At 38.3% G+C, this 16,884-nt stretch overlaps 3 protein-coding genes and 1 non-coding gene across 4 annotated transcripts; 1 reads left to right on the top strand and 3 right to left on the bottom strand.

Annotated features, from left to right (window-relative positions):
- The first annotated feature begins 472 nt into the window (after positions 1-472).
- LOC113694268 (uncharacterized) lies at positions 473-3,716 on the top strand. The gene is made up of 3 exons (XM_027213170.2): positions 473-1,543; positions 2,312-2,391; positions 3,377-3,716. The coding sequence occupies exons 1-3, from the start codon at positions 659-661 to the stop codon at positions 3,468-3,470; spliced, it is 1,059 nt and encodes a 352-aa protein (XP_027068971.1). The 5' UTR covers positions 473-658; the 3' UTR covers positions 3,471-3,716.
- A 669-nt stretch (positions 3,717-4,385) lies between these two features.
- Positions 4,386-4,467, bottom strand: TRNAS-GCU (transfer RNA serine (anticodon GCU)). The gene has a single exon. It is a non-coding gene; the product is annotated as a tRNA-Ser (tRNA).
- Positions 4,468-4,729: 262 nt separating this feature from the next.
- On the bottom strand, positions 4,730-7,018 carry LOC113692086 (thioredoxin-like 3-1, chloroplastic). Its single transcript, XM_027210438.2, has 5 exons — positions 6,580-7,018; positions 6,401-6,475; positions 5,329-5,395; positions 5,205-5,222; positions 4,730-5,083 (listed from the first exon to the last, which is right to left on the bottom strand). Exons 1-5 carry the CDS (start codon positions 6,876-6,878, stop codon positions 4,985-4,987), a joined length of 558 nt encoding a protein of 185 aa, XP_027066239.1. The 5' UTR covers positions 6,879-7,018; the 3' UTR covers positions 4,730-4,984.
- Positions 7,019-12,940: 5,922 nt separating this feature from the next.
- Positions 12,941-15,045, bottom strand: LOC113693004 (uncharacterized). The gene is made up of 4 exons (XM_027211595.2): positions 14,685-15,045; positions 14,397-14,497; positions 14,134-14,201; positions 12,941-13,723 (listed from the first exon to the last, which is right to left on the bottom strand). The coding sequence occupies exons 1-4, from the start codon at positions 14,823-14,825 to the stop codon at positions 13,107-13,109; spliced, it is 927 nt and encodes a 308-aa protein (XP_027067396.1). The 5' UTR covers positions 14,826-15,045; the 3' UTR covers positions 12,941-13,106.
- Positions 15,046-16,884: the final 1,839 nt, after the last annotated feature.

Here is a 16,884-nt window from a genome sequence, read left to right on the forward strand (position 1 = left end):
TATCCGAATAATTTTGCTCCACATATTTATCAATTGAAAATCTTTATTTTATTTTGTTTGTTTGAGAAATTCATCTACTTTCATCCTACCTTAGATTTAGTGAATTAAAATCAATATAAGTATTGGCTAACAAAATTAACTTATTTTCATACTATAATTCATCGAGTGCTTGACTTTAATAGTAATCTACTTAAATTTTATTTAATTTTTTTAACGGGTTTAAAATTTTATTTAATCTCTGTCTATGGAAGTTCTAATATTTGCCAATTGAATTCAATTATTTTTTGTTTGATATATTATATTCTTGTAATTCATTTGGTAGTTGTGGAACAAAATTGAAAACTTGTTTGGGCAAAAGTTCAAATAAAAGAAATATTAAGGGAGAAAGAGTGAAAAGTAGTGTAAGTTACCACGGTGGCCTATTTCTTCTAGACCCTTCTATATCTGAATTAAAATTTTTGCAACCCAAATTAGGGTTTTCCTTTTACTATTCTAGACCCTTCTTCTTCCTCCTTCCACCTCCGGAACCCTCCAGAGACTCTCACTTCTTTTTTAAATCTCCCTTTTGCACAGAGTTTCACCTACAAATACGCACCGGAAACGCTCAAGAACGAAGAAAGCGAAAAAAATAAACTCCTAAATTTTCCACTTAAAAACAATGGCGAGAATGGGCGAAGGAGACAAGAGATGGATCGTCGAAGACCGCCCCGACGGCACTAACGTCCACAATTGGCATTGGGCCGAGACAGATTGTCTTGAATGGTCCCGCAATTTCTTCAAGAAAACCCTCTCCGATCAATCCCTATTAAACGGCGAAGGCAATCTCTTCATTAAGATAAACAAGGTCGATAAACTCGACGGCGAAGCCTACGTCAACATCCGGAAGGGGAAAATCATCCCTGGGTACGAATTAAGCCTCGTAGTTTCATGGGAAGGTGAAGCCAACGATTCCGATGGTAATTCAGTGCTTAAATCCGAGGGGACCGTAGAGATACCTTATATTTCCGATGAGAACGCGGACGAAGATCCGGAGCTTAGGGTTACGGTGAAGGACGATGGGCCAATCGGCAAAAGATTAAAGGAGGCCTTTTTAGCAAAAGGGAAACCGTTTGTTCTGGAGCAAGTTAGGGCTTACGTCAGTGCAATGGCTAATGGTGGGCCCGCGAAAGAGGAGCTGGAGGTGAAGAAAGTGGCAAAGAAGACTGCTGCTGCTGGTAGTGGTGATGAGAAGGCAGTGGCGGCTGCTGCTCCGGTGGTGGAGAAGAAGGAGGTGGTGAAGAAGGAGAAGAAGAAAGAAGGGTTTAAGACGATTACAATGACAGAGAAGTTTAGTTGTGGGGCGAGGTATTTGTTTGAGATATTGATGGATGAGAATAGGTGGAAGGGTTTTACGCAGAGTAATGCTAGGATTAGTAAGGAGGTGAATGGGGAGTTTAGCATATTTAATGGGTCAGTGACTGGGACTAATGTGGAGTTACAAGAGGGCAAGCTAATTGTGCAGAAGTGGCGGTTCGGTAGCTGGCCTGATGGCATTCACTCAATGGTAAAGATTTTAACTTTTCTCAGTATGATGATTTAATTTGTTCTTGTTTTATATTCTCTGTGTATACATGGATGCTTTTGTGCAGCTTATTTTCGATTAGTCTTTCGTTTTATTCCATTTAGCAAGTAGCATGCTAGAACTGGTTAGTGGAAGAATTTGTTCATGCAGAATTTGTTTGGTAGTTCTCCACCAAGGGAAATTTACCGTTGTTGGTAATGAATTTAATACCCAAAATGTGCTTCAGGTTGAGTCAACCGCCTGTATGTTAACGTTAATATGTCTGTCGCATTGTGATTGGTGCTTGTTCGACTGCTGCAGTGGATTAATATGCTTGTTTACTTGTTGCTGTGGATAAACTAAATCTTGGCAATGATTGCTGCTAGTTAAATTTATTAGCTACAGTCCACTTGTGTATTTTGATTGATTTCTTGAGCAGCACTTCAGCTAATTATTAGATTTTTATTGTGTGCTTTGGAGCGTTGTAATACAACTTCTGTGTTACGGTAGTTTTTCCTGCCTTTGGATTATAAACATTGTACATGCTGCCTGCTTTCTAAGAATTAATGCACCATGGAGATGTACATTGATGTTCTTATTAACAGCTTGAAGAACTTATATTATTTGTCATTTTTTGCATGTTTGATTGATATCATCACCGCTGAGCAGCATGCAGTGTTTGACTTTGTTTGCAAATTCAAGTTACATGTGTTATGGAATTTTCTCCCCTTTGGGTTATAAACGTTCTGCTGAAAATAATATATGCTGCAGGTGCGACTAACCTTTGATGAGCCTGAACCTGGGATTACAATTGTAAAGCTTGTACATAGTGATGTTCCAGAGGAAGACAGGTTGGTGCCATCTCTAACTGCTTCAGAATATATTGCCTTACCTTCAGCTAGCTGTATATTTCCTAACGGCGCCACCCCATCCCTCTAGAAAGAAAAAGACTTGGCAAGAACTAGGCCAAATTCTAATTTGGGCCTCCACAGTTTGGCCAAATATACCCTATGGTCTGGAAAGCCATGATCATTGTCTTGTCCAGAAAAGATGTCTACGTGTTAAAATCACGTCTGAAATAATTATATTAGTTGAAATTTGATTGTACAGAAGGAAACACTCCCACTGGAAAATGGCTGGATTCCTGTCTCTCTCCACCCATCTTCATGTCATCCAACCCCTTATTTGCTCTCCAAATTTTCCGTAAAGCCACTTATGCCCGCTGTGACTATTTTGCCCTCTCATGCATAACATTCCCTGTTGGCTGTTTCTCCAAATCGCCTACCTACAACTCACCTTATCTCCTTCCATTAAACCAGCACCACCTTTCCTTTTCCCTCCCACTTGTTTGTGTCATAGGTGGTGAACAACCAGCACCAAGCATAAATCCTGGTGTCCCTTGCCTTGTGTCCTCACAACCTGCACCAAGGCCCTTGTCATCTTTTCTCAACCTACCCCTTAGCTAAAACTCCTTGCCTTTAGTTTTCAAGTGGACTCATTTCTGTTTGTTGCAGAGATAGCAGGATTAGGCTAGGTTTTGATTGGTCGAACTTTTCCATGTCTTTGGTTAATTCCCTGCTCTGGAAATCTACAATTTTAACTGTTTAAATATGTAATAAAGTTAATTTCAGAACTTTCTGTTATATTTTCTGGTTTCTAATTCTGGGAACTGAAAATATAACATTAGGGTTCATATGTTTTTGAGGCTTTCTCAAAGCTTTAAATAGTTTAGCCATCTCAAGTGGTCTGCAAATAATCAACTGCAGATAAACAGTTATTGAATTTTACTTTTTGTACACTTTCCCCCACCCTAATTGAAGCTATTTGATTCTGCAGATATGGAAACGCAACTGTGGTGGAGAATACAGAGAGGGGATGGAGGGATCTTATTTTCCACAAAATACGTGCAGTTTTTGGTTTTGGAATATGATTTTCTTCTTGGAGTTAGTTAATGAATCCGGCCAAGTGTAGAATTTTGTCATTTTGAGTTCCGTCAGACTGAAATATGGATTGAATATGACTCATATGGTAAATGTACCCAATTTTATGGGTGCAGCTACCATCATCTTTACTGTGACCTCTGGCTGTGCCAGACCCATTAGCCTGTGCTACCAAGTAACTAATTGTGAACTGTGTCTTGATTCAAATGAAGGACAATGTTCTTTCTTTTCTCTCCTCCATTGGCGCAGCATTGAAATTGCTAGTCATGTCTTTCTTCCGCTCTTTTGGCTCTTGGTGGGTGTCGGAGAATCTGAGAGAGAACTTAAAATCTGATCGTCCCTTGCCAAATCTGAGAGAGAACTTAAAATCTGAGAGAGAACTTAAAGTTGTGTTTGGATTGCATTTTTCGTGATTTTTTATGAAAAAATTACTGTAGCGATTTGATATATGTGAGGAAAAAAGGTAATACGGAAATGTGATCATGGAAAATAACGTAATTTTTTGATGAAAAATTGCAATCCAAACAAGGCCTAAGTTTTTTCTACAGTGTGTTTTCGATATCGCAAGTTGTACTAAACTGAATTATCTATTTGAGGCTGCACTAGGAAAACCGATGGCAACACAATCAAATGGTTAAGGAAAAAAAAAACGCGTAAAAATAAAAATAGGCGATGAACTGGATGCTTTGAAAAAATTAAAGTAATCATTGATATGGCTTTCAAAAGGGTTCACTTTTTGTACAAGGACTTGAGAAAGGCAAAAAAAAAAAAAAAACATTGAAAGGAAAAGGTGGAACTTCTACTGTGACAGCTGTACTTTCAGGAACATGGTTTAAAGTCTATGGGACTTTTCTAGGTCGGAAATAAAGAATGACCCGACTTTATGCAGGAAAGGAAAATTTATTCGTCGCCTGAGAGATTCGAACTCTCGCGGGGAAACCCCATGTACTTAGCAGGCACACGCCTTAACCACTCGGCCAAAGCGACGGTTTTGTTGTGAGGTCTTTGATATGAAATCTTAAAATATAACTAGAGAGGGCAACATGAATCCCAGCCTTCCCTCTTGTGTTTGTGTCTCATTTGACAATTCATTATAACAAGTCCATTCTTTGTTACTTACCAGAATCCCAGGATTTCTTCCTTGTATTTATGTCTTATTTGAAAATAATGAATACATATTCAATTTTACAAGTGTTTGAGAGAACTTGATTCGAAAGAAAAAAGTATAAGATATAGGGGACTTTACATATGAGAGAAAAGTTCAAGCAGGAAATTCTTCTTCAGTATCTTCCCCCCTGAAACGTTTTTAGAAGAAGACACTTTTACTGTACATCACAGAATAAGGTGGGGTGTTGAAATTTACCATAACTATGTTTATAGAAGATAAATTTACCATAACCATGTTTATAGAAGATAAACCTATTGACAAAATGAAGAAGTGGGAGGGAAGCGATCTACATCCTATGTTGAGCTTGAAACTACATGTATTCTCATGCTTAAAATTCTACACAAAGTTCTGGATCATTTGTCTCAGTTCTTCAATAACAAGCCAAGCTTTGTGTCCTCCGATCACTTCTGCTTTCATCTCCCCATCTTTCCATAGCTGCAGGAAAACACAAGACACAAAATCAAGTGAAATCACATCAAGTTTTTAATTTGGTTATTGGTCAATCTGGTTAGAAAGAAATTCATGCTTAGAAGAGAATCACGACTACTGAGCTCACCTGAATCGTTGGCATTTTCTGAGACAAAAGACATCACAGGAAACATCAGTAAATAAATTAAACAGATGAATGAAAACCATAAAATTAATACAAGACTAAAAATGATCAAATTAACTCAACATACTGTTATGTTTCCACGCTTTACTAGGGCCTGGGGCACTTTGTTCACATCTACACAGAAGAACCTAAGCCTGTCATGAGAAGTAAGCGTCAGATTTGAAACCAACTTAAAGGGCTTCTATGTATGTGATCCAGCTACTCATACATTCACGTTTGCTACAGCTCCATGGATCCATAGGAGTAGTTGAACTATTCTCTGCTTTAAGATAACATACCCTCTATAGCCATAAGAAGTTGCTTTAGTAAGTACAATTTACAACGTCTACAGACTCTTGTTCTTGAACGCAGGTCTGAGAAAAGTACATTCTGTTCAAACATTACTGTGTGAGAATTTGAGCTTTACAGAGGAAGTTTAACTTTGTAAATTTCCCAATTCAAAATATTTGTACCTACTAACAAAACTGTAAGGCCTAATGATGGTCATAGAAACATAACCAAGTACTTTAGAATTCAGATTTCTGGTACTACAGAGTTATGCAAACTGTGGAGGTTATTGTCACTGAATATCTCAAGGCATAAAAGGGCTACTATTTGCCTGAATTCTAACTACTATGATATTTTATTTCGATTTTCCAACAAAAGGCAGAGAAATCTGGAGTTCGGATCTCTCTTCCAGAAAGTTCAAAAATCAGAATTAGATATCTTCGTCACTTGTGGGATTCAAACCCTTCCTATTTCTTCCAAATTCTTTCATCAAATCCACATCCATCATAGTAGTTTTTTTAGGTAGTGTCTTCAACCCTCAATCATCTTTGTTTAATTTCTTCATTTGTTATCGCAATTGGAATATTTTGCTGGCTAATTACCACAATTTAGGTGTGCCTGAGCCCCATTAGGACTTCAGCGTCCAATATTCCTTGCTATGTTGCTCACATAGACGTGTGGTTTAGATGCAAATTAATAGTGCTTATCATGCAAATCCGTGAAAAATATATCAACAATTAGCCCAGAAGAAACATATTAGAAAATTTTAAGTTCTATTCTAAGTTGGTCATTGGCAAGGCTATTGGAAGTAGAGCATCATCATGAATCCATACATCAAATGCAGTAAATACAAGTAATTGAGCAAAACTTACTTGGTATCATATTCAGCAGCTAATTTCTCTAGTTTTGGCTCCAAATAGATGCATTTCCGGCACCAAGAAGCCATCCTGTCACCATTAACAAACAAAAACCAGTCGAAAAACTAACATGTATTAGTCAATCGCAAACAACATGAAAAATGAAAAACAGAGGAAAAGATGAGAGGGATGACCAATCAATGATGATGGGTTGTGAGAGTTGTTTAGCTTCATCAAGAATCTTGTCCAACTGATCACAATCTTCAATGGGTTGCATTTCAATAGCTGCAGGCCTTGACAAGTCTGGCAAAAAACCAGCACCAACCCTGGAGTCTCTCTTTACTACTTTCTTCCACTCATCTTTTCTTTGATCAAAGCTGAACCCATATGATTTTACTAGAACAAAGCAGCTTCCGCCACCCCACCAGTGCTGCTGATGAGGATTATGGATTTCCCTGCATAAGATGTGTGAATTTGGTACAAAGATTGACATATCTCTTTCAATATTATCTTCCTTCAAGAATGAAGTTACCAAGAAACGAAGATAAGAAATTTAGGCCATTCTTTTCTTTTCTTTTTTTTTGAAAAAAAAGGGCCAAAAGGGATAAATATCTTTGAAAAAAAAAATTTGTTGGGGGGTCAGTGTGATCAGTGAATTTTGGTTATAGCCTTTTTATTTGATTTTTGTTTGTTTGTAGGACAAATTAGAAAGATTATCCAAAAGCTATCTTGGAAAAGGAGGTTGGCTTTTTGGGCCCCATTGGGAATATGGGCCAGGCCAGTTTATAATAAAAGCCAGGCAATATTGAGTTCTCCTAGGAGGCCTAGCCCATCTTCGCATTTTCAAATATAGCCATCAGATCAGAAATATGCAATTTGCTATACAATGGTAAATTTTCATTCAACTATACAATTTTTTTTTTTCCATTTTGCTGCTACTGAGTTCTCCTAATTAGGGGTGGCAATGGGGCGGGAGTGGGACGGGGAATCCTTCCCCCATCCCCCGCCCCGTTTTCCCAGCGGTCCCTCGCGGTTCCCCTGCGAGAAAAGATGCAGCATATGCTAGGGCTATGCTCGTGCAGCATATGCTAACTAGATTTTAAAAAAAAAGTAAAAAAGAATAGAATTTGAACTGAAATCAAGCCATCAGAAAGAGCAAATTAGTCAGGTATGAGGCGTATTTGAGGAGAACAAAGAAGATGTCAAAGGCATGCAAGTGAAGCTAACATTTTGAAGCTATGATGAACTGCCAAAACCCAGAAGACTGAAAGCTTGTGGATTGTTTCGAAAATCAAAATATCCCTTTTGCTTTTTCAAAATCAGAAAAAAGAGTTGTTAAGCTAGCAGCTTGAACTGCGGAAGTCCTGGAAAGGAATGGCTAAACATGATAGCATTCTCAAGACTCACATAAGGAAGTTACAATGACAGAAGAGGAACACTAAGTCCGACTCAGAAGAATCCCAAAAAGCCGCTGTCCACTAAATTTTCAGTGTGAAGAAGAACGCATTCAAGAGCGGGCGAAACCAAAGTGTGAAGAAGAACGCAGAAAAAAAGAGGGTGGATGATCCAAATTCAGCAGACAGCGGTGAACGATAGTGAAAGGCAGATGAACAAAGGTGCGGCAGATGACCAGCTTCGACTTTGCAAATTATAAGTGAAGGTGTAGCTTTAGAAAATTTAGGATTGTTTTGTGTGTGCGTGTGTGTATATATATATTTTTTTTTTAATACAGGGGACGGGGCGGGATATGTTGCCCCATCCCTGCCCCGTTTTAAGGTGGGGAAAAATATTTTGCCCCCGTCCTATCCCATCTCCGCTTCATTTCTATCCCTACAGGTTGGGTATTCGCGAGCATCCGTCCCTATTGCTATCCCTACTTCTAATGTTAAATTTTCATTCAACTACTTAATTTTTATTTAAAATTCAAGAGATAGAATTCAACGATATTAGAACTATATATATATTGGCTTGATTAGAACGTTCTCAATTTTAAGAATCAATTTTAGACCAACCCTTGGGTTGACCAGTTCCAAAATTCTCCCTCCCTCCCTCTCTCTCTATTTTGACACATTGAAGGAGATCTCTGTTTATTTCTCCTCTTGTTTCTACAATAATAGCAATTACTCTCTCTGTCCCAATTATTTAGTCATATTTGGGGAATATAACTTTTTAAAAATAATGGTTTGATTGTGATATTTGTACTTTCTTTTTCAATTTTATCTCCACAAATTCAAATTTTAAATTTGAATAGTAACATGCATATGATTAGAAAGAAGGGTTGAAAAGAGAAACTAAAAAGTATTTTGACTTTTTCAACATAACAAATGTTTTGAGACATCCAAAAATAGAACGTACGGCACTTTCAATGGAACGGAGAGAATATATTGTATTTGACTACATATCTCCATTTTGAGGGAGTTTTCTTTGTGGGTTTTCTTAGTGACTAAGGAAACAAAAGGTTATGCAGAATCTTCAATTAGTTAGATTAGTGGGATTTTGTCCATGACTTCACTAGTAACTAATTGAAGCCATACTAACTCCCGAGGGAAATAGAAATTTCAAGAGAAATGCAAGCATCTAAGTTTTCAGTTTTCACATGGTAAAATCTTTGTCCGCAAATAATATCTCACTGAATCCAAAATTAACCTTTTCCTCGATAAAAGGAAACAAGAAAAAAAAAAGGCGGCAAATTCTAAGCTAATGGTAACTGTCAAAGACTAAAGCCTTGTTTGGATTGCTGTTTTCCGTCAAAAAATTACGTTATTTTTCGTGATCACATTTCTCTATTATTTTTTTTCCCTCACATACATCAAATCGTTATAGTTATACAGTAATTTTTCCATGGAGAATGCAATCCATAATCTATACTTCAGGCTTTTATATTTGTTAAGGACTGTAACAGAACATCAACGAAGCAAACTGCTTAGTGATCGAGCCTTAAAAGCTGCAATTCTCCTCTTGGGAAGTGGGAACCACATCTCAATCTTTAATATCCCCCGTAGCCAAGGCAGTGAATTCCGTTGTGAATGCTGGTTCAGCTTCTTTACCTGTGAAACTCTTTTTCATTTTCTCCCTCTAGTATTCTTTCTAGCAGCCCAATGATGTTCGCACAAACGATAACCAGCAGAACATGGTTGAGAACACCTCCATCCCTTTCCATTTGAGCGACTGCATCTTGGATTAGTAATGTCATCCATTGTTTTTTCTTCCGTCTTGATCTCTTTTGCAGCTGGAGTACTGTTCATCATCAAATCTGCAATCCCTTCAGAATCGTTATCGTCTTTGCACAGAACATGGTCACCTCTTACTTCGTTTGAGTATTTTCTGCTTCTTCTTGCACTCCCAATGTTCATGGTCTTCCTCTGCGACAATTTTGCTGGGCTGTTGAGTGCAATCTTAACCTCTGGGCCTGCCGCTTTACGTGGAATAGTAATCATCTTCTTGCTGCCCTTCCTCCTATTTCTCATAGCAGTCCAATGATGCTCGCACAGTGAAGAACCAGCAAACCTCCGCTGAGAACACCTCCATCCTTTTCCACTTGCTCGGGCGCATCTTGTGTTTGTACTATTATCAATTGTTTCCTCCTCCATTTTGATCTTTTCTGCAACACATGCAGAAACCCCTTCAAAATTATCTTCGTGGAGAACATGGTCACCCCATTTTTTGTTTGTGCGGTTATTGCTCTGTCTTGCATTCCCAATAGTCATGGTTTCTGTATGAACCAATGCTGTTGGGTGGCTTGGTGAAATCTTGACTTTTGATGAAGCTACTTTATGTGGAACGCTGTCATTGTCGTTCTTCTTCTTCTTGTTCACCTTTCTCTTAGTGGTCAAGTGAAGCTTACAAAGTGAACAACCTCCAAAACTTGGCTGGGAACACCTCCGTCTTTTTCCATCTGTCGGAGTGCATCTTGTGGTAGCAATATTATCCATGTTTTTCTCTTCCATTTTGATCTCTTTTGCAGCTGGGATTCTGTCCATCACATTTGAAACTACTTCAAAATCATCAGTCTTGTCAAAAACACGGTCAACATTGCTTATGCACTGCCAAAAACATTTTCCTGTTTTCCTTGCACTGCCAGCACTGGTCTGCTCTCTTTGCATCAGTTCTGAACAGCTGCTGATTGGTACAACTTTAACCTTTGATGAAGCTAATTTACGTGGATTACTGTCCTTTTTCTTCTTCCTCTCCTTTCTCCTACCATTCCTGGCTGAAGTCCACTGATGATCACAGAAGGTATTACCAGCCAAACTCGGCTGTTTGCACCTCCATCCTTGCCCATTTGTGCGAGTGCATCTTATGCTGGTAATGATATTAATCATGCTTTCGTCCCCTGCTATATCCTTATCCTCTGCAGTTGGATAATTGATCGTCTCAGGAGACCCCTTTAGATCATTATCTTGATAGAGAACATGGTCATCCCTCGATGTAACTCTGCGTTTTCTGCCTGTTCTTGCATTCTCAATATACATCAGTCCTCCTTGCGATACTGTTGGAGAGGAAGTGCTTGGTGCACTATCTAAGCTCAGCAGTATTCTCCTCTTCTTAAAAGGGAAGATTTTATCTTCTTCCAGCCAATTTCCTCCTTCATATACATTATACACATGCAATTAATCAACAATTAATAGGTACTAGTACTATATTATCTCAAGAATCTTCCAACATGAAAATTAATTAAAAAAAAAAAAAAAAACTTCCCACGTAGAACAATGAAATTAATCTCATGCATGCATGAGAGAACATTAATTAAGATTATGCATACACAATACTGTACAAGAAAACGGCAATTGACATCAATATGGTTAAGGTATACAATAGCCTCACCATGTAAAAATGAAAATTTTGCTTATCAAACTACGTTCTTAATTCATAAGAAGATATTTCCTCTTTGAGCCCCTCTTAAACAGTAAATTGCAAACATTTTTTTTAGGCAAATTACAAACATTTTGTTAAAGCATAAAAGCTTAAAACATTTTGTTGCTCTAAAGAAGAAAGCATGTTTACCTTCTTGGCAAATATAGCTATCAGCTGATCCGGGGCTGCAATAATTCCTGCACATTTCGCGCAAAAAACATGAAAAAAAAAGAGAGAAATCTGCTGTGGGCACATTTTGTTTTTTTCTTTCACTAGTCTGTAATTGCACCCAATATCAACTACTACATTATCAGCAGAATAAAAATGTCACTAGTCCATTGCTTTCTAATTTACCCCCATTTAGTAGAAGGAATCTGTCTGATATGCTCCATTACTGCATGCTTATCTACTGCAGCACCGCCACCCTGCAGTACAAATAAACAGTACTACACTATCACGGCACGACAATGACTGAAGGGAGAACCATCTTTTTGTGTGGATTTTTCCCTTTTTTGCACATAATTTCTTAATAAAATGGAAAATTTTCCTCTGGGTTCAACTTATCTGATCGTGTAACAAAAGAAAATTCTGGTAGAACTATAAAGCATTGAAGCGTGTAGTAATAGAGTACTAGTTATATTTGGTGGGCTAGATTCAATTGATAGTAATTAACAACATAATCATGCACATGTTCCGATATAATTTTTCTCTGTTAGGTAGTAATATTATAAAAGATTAATGAACCCAGTGATGATATCTAGAAATTTTTGTAAAAGAAAATTACTACCAAGTAAGTACTGTTAACTAGAAACCTGTTGAGAAGAAATGGAAGATTCGGTTGATAGAAGAAGTGATGGGTGATGGGTAGGAGGCGATTCAGGTCTTTGTTGTAGTAGTGGGTGGAGAGTTGACGCAGAAGCTGGAAGATCTGCTGGTGGTGGTGGAGGAGAAGAGGCCATTCTTTTGTTTTTCTTAGATTTCAACACTTCTCTTTCTATCAAGGAAGGAAATGGAAGAATTTCTTGTTGTGGGATAGTTTTGGATTCAGGTCTTGGAGTCTAAAATACTAGAAATAATGGGGTGAGTGATGGCTGTGTAGGTAGGTCAAGAAAGGATGTGGGCTGGGCACGCAAATGATGATGAAGCAAGCAAGAAAACAGATCAACAGGAGGAATATTCATGTGAGAGAAGGGACGTGAACAGGAGAGAGAGGAGATGGAGATACAATATATGCAGGTGATAGCTGATTCTTGGCTTTTTGTGGATTTTGGTTTCTAAACCTGAAGAGTCAGAACAGTTATGGTTTATGGCCTACTAGTGTTGCTGCAGTGGGGTGATCCGTTGCACATATATTGCTGATTCGCGTATTTTTGCACTGCAGACTTGCATCAGAGAACATGATCAATTTTGTGATACAGCTCATGTATACAATATGGTTGTATATAGTCTTACTAAAAGATATGGAGTCTAGTGCTAGTCTAGTCTGGCCAAAAAAAAAAAAAAGCTCAAGAAAATAGATCAGAGCAGCAAGTTTTGGGGAAAAAAATAATCTTGTCAGGAATTGAGTTAAATTGGTTCACTTTCTGTTTTCCTGTGCTAAAATTTATGTACCTTTTGAATAATGGCTATCGAAGTTGAGTTTAACCGAGTAGCAATCAATTCTTGAAGCCTGGAAGGGCTGCTGCAGTTTTCACAGACTTGTTTTATATCATGGAGTTTGTCGTCAACAAATTCATTTCTAAAAGTTTATAAAAATTGCTCCTTGTAACATCGTACTCACTTTTCTCACGAACTGCTAATAGCTAGTCAAAATACAACTAGGCATTGCATAACTAATCCGTGTGCAAAATTATGATAGAATCACGCATCAACTACTAAGCAAACTACTGATTGATCGATCCTTGACAACTCCAATCCTCTTCTTTGGGAGAACATGATCATCGTCAGAGTCTTCAGTATCTGAAGAACAAGATCTTGTACCCCTAAACAACACAGTGAATTTGTTTGCATATGTGGGCTGATCATGATGATCAGCAAATTTACGTGCAATAATCTTCTCCTTCTTCTTCTTCTTCTTCTTCTTCTTGGTTTCCCTACTCTTGTTTAATTCCCAGTGATGCTCGCACACATAATAACCGGCAAGACTTGGCTGAGGACACCTCCATCCGTGCCCGTTTTCGCGCCGACACCTCTGGCTGCTGCCTCTTGTACTACTGCTCTTCATGTTCCCAGCTGCCAATATTCTGGTTCCGTTTGCCCCTCCAATCCATTCAAGATCATCACCATGTTCATAATCCGTAACATGGTCAGCCCATTTCTTTTCTGTGCGTTTTCCGCTTGCTCTTGTATTCCCACCATTCTTCAGTTCTCTTTGGAAAACTGTACCAGTGCCGCTGCTTGGCACACAGTCCATTATATCCAGAATTCTTCTCTTCTTCAAGGGGAAAATCTTGTCTTCTTCAAGCCAGTGCCCTCCTATACTAACTAACAAATTACAGTGGCACAAGACCAATATTAATCTTCACAAGCATAACTATATATTATATTAAAACCCATGCATGCGTCAAACTAAACATTATTACCATATACAGGATATCAAGAAAACACAGCAAAACATCAGTTTGATTCCAAGACACATTTTCCTGCTTAATGATATGTACTTTAGCCTTTCTATGCATATTTTGCTTGACTGTGCCGTGGCAGGTAAAAATGCTCTTTGTTCTCAAAAGCAAAATAAAGTGTCCCTTTATTTGGTCTCTTTTAGTTACCACCAAGAAAAAGAAAAATGTAAGATTTCTTCGTAAATCCATGAAAAGGGTGTACTAATTTATAGCAGGTCCTAACAACTTTTAGTGGGTGATACAAAAAAAAAAAAAAAAAATGAACGAGAATACCTTGTCGACGTGAAAAACAGGAAGGGAGAGAGCGATTATTTGCTTCTGCACTGCGATTCAAATAACTCCTGTAACATGTAACACAGAATAATAGGTTAAAATAATGGATTCCTTTCTTCTTTAAAATTGAAAGAAAAAGGAAAGCAAAGATATTACACAGGCGTTTTTCCTACTCTTTTACAGCCAGATTATGATAGTACCTCTGTAGCATTGAAATGGGATGAACGAATAGAAATGGAAAAGTACTAATTAAATCACCCAACCTCTGCTCAGCACCAACAACCGCACTGCTCTTCACCCCTGCGGCCTTATTTTCTTTAATGCTTCCAGTCGCCATTAGTTGCTGTTCATCATCATCATCGACCTGCGTTGATACACCAGACTCATAACAAATTGCTGTACACGATAACCTTTGATTTTTCTAATGCTCGTATGTAAAAATATTACTAAAAAATTGTTGCAAGTACTATATATATATATATATATGTTTTCCTGTAAAAGAAAGAAGTCATGATGCGCATGAAGAAAACAAGAAACTAAGAAACTTGAACCTGTGGAAAAGAAACGGAAGATTTGGTTGATGGAAGTTGTTGTGATGGATGATTAATGGTGTGAGGCAGGGGCTTCAAGGGCCAGAGAACTGAGGTTGAAGATTGAAGATCTGGTGGTGGAGAAGGAGGAGCCCATCTCATGTTAACAGAACAGTAGAAGGAATATCAATTTGTGTGTGAGAGCAGGGAGGACAGATTGAGAGCTCATAAATATATATACATTGTACTAGACAACATTCTTGAAAAGTCAGTTCGTACGATATATGGAGGCAAAAGTTCAGAGGGAGCAGATCAACTTCCATTTGCGTGCGAGTGGCAAGTGGTGGCTGGCCCTGTCCTTGTGGCAGTAGCTGCAGTGGTGAGTGGCGACCATTTTAGGTTTGGGGCAATGGGACAGACAATGCCGTTTGCGTGTTTCTTTTCCACTTACAGTAACGTCCCTGCAGCTGCATACTATTTGATATGGACGAAGGTCTCAAGAACGTTAATATCATTATTTAGAGAATTAACTTGGAGGAATTTTTGGGCTTAATCCAATCCTTACAAAACCTTTGTGGCTGAACGTAGGATCTATATGAGGGCTGCCTGATTGGGCTTTCCAAAAGCGTCAGGAGCTCATCTCCTTAAGGGCCTGTAATTTTTATGGATCCCACGTTAGGAAGTCCATGGTGAAAACACAGAAGTGGATGTGGTTGTTCTATTGCCCAGCTTGATAACGATCAGACTACACTACAGAGATCTCATTTTCAATGGGCAAACAGCTGCAAAATCAATGCAAGAAAGGCTTAACTTTTTCTAGTCCGCCTGCTAGATTCCTGGATTGGGCCTCAATAACACTCCATCCATCTATGTTAATTGCATCGCATGAGAGGCATTTAACATTTCTTGGGTTTGGTAGGAATCACAAAAAAGTTGCTCGTGTTTCAGTTAAGATTGCAAAATTCATCTGTTATCATACCTATTGGAGAAAAGATACTCCAGATTTTGTTGTGCCATTTCTAGTGATGGATTTTAAAAAAATTTTTTTTTTAGGGTTTCCGTAACAAGTGGATCCCGTAGACTAATCCCGTGCCCCCCGTAACTTACTGGCAGCGAGGCTCGAACCAGGGACAACACTCCCATCTTCAGCAGCCCCATGCCACCAGACCAAGCTTCGGGGCCTAGTGATGGATTTAATGGAAAGTAATGTAATTTCGACATTTCTATCAAAAAAAGAAAGCAATTGAATATATATATATATTTTTTTTTTTGTATAATGGCATATCTAACCTAGTCTAACCTAGGACCCACGGGGAGGAGCCTACTCTAGGGATGGCCCAATTGACTCGAAAGAACTTAACGGGAATTGAACCATTATCAAATCAAACGGGATGCACCATGTATTTGTATGGATTTAGAACAATTCTCATATAGAAGCACGTTGATGGAAGATAAGGTTTGAACTCTTGACCTCCCACCCTATAATTAATGCGGTGGCCAACTCCTGTACTGGGAGTTGGTTAAGCAATTGATTTCATGTATGTCTTTTTTTGTTCCTTTTGGAATAAAACATTTGAGGGTAGGAACACCTAGCCACAATCCAACAGTTTACTATAAACAAAAACCTATTGAGTACCCGCAATAGCTCACAAATCAAGTACACATGTTAAGCTAGCTAAACTTAATGGTCTTGTTCGATGCGTGTCTTCTAACTTGCCTTTTGGAGTTTCATCTCAAGGAGTTGGAGGTTTCTCATTTCCAGCTTTACATATATCGATTCCAACAACAAATCATTTCCATGAAAAAATTGTAGGCAAGCAGAAAAGGGATCATGGGTCAAAAAACAAAAAACAAAAAACTGTTTCACAATTACACCACTTCTAATTCAATAATAATAACACAAGCAGTGTTTAATTTGTTGGAGATAAATGGGTCATTTTAAAATCCATTTCTTGCACATGGAAGTCTTGTATTGAATGGAATTCTTTTTTGATTTTTTCTTGGAGACCAAAAAAACAGGGGGAGGAGATAATGGGCAATGAGTAGTGACGGAATTCGCAGGCTGCTTAGACCGGAAGGGTCTTCATATTCATGAGCCACAAATACATAATGCAGATATGGAACCACTTGAAGCTACTCTTGCACTGCAGCTTTCTCCACCGAACATATATTCATGCTTTCCACCATTTTCCTTCATCCTTATCATTTATTCTTGTGTGCC

This window comes from Coffea arabica, chromosome 6c, assembly GCF_036785885.1.
Source record: "Coffea arabica cultivar ET-39 chromosome 6c, Coffea Arabica ET-39 HiFi, whole genome shotgun sequence".
Taxonomy (NCBI): Eukaryota; Viridiplantae; Streptophyta; class Magnoliopsida; order Gentianales; family Rubiaceae; genus Coffea; species Coffea arabica.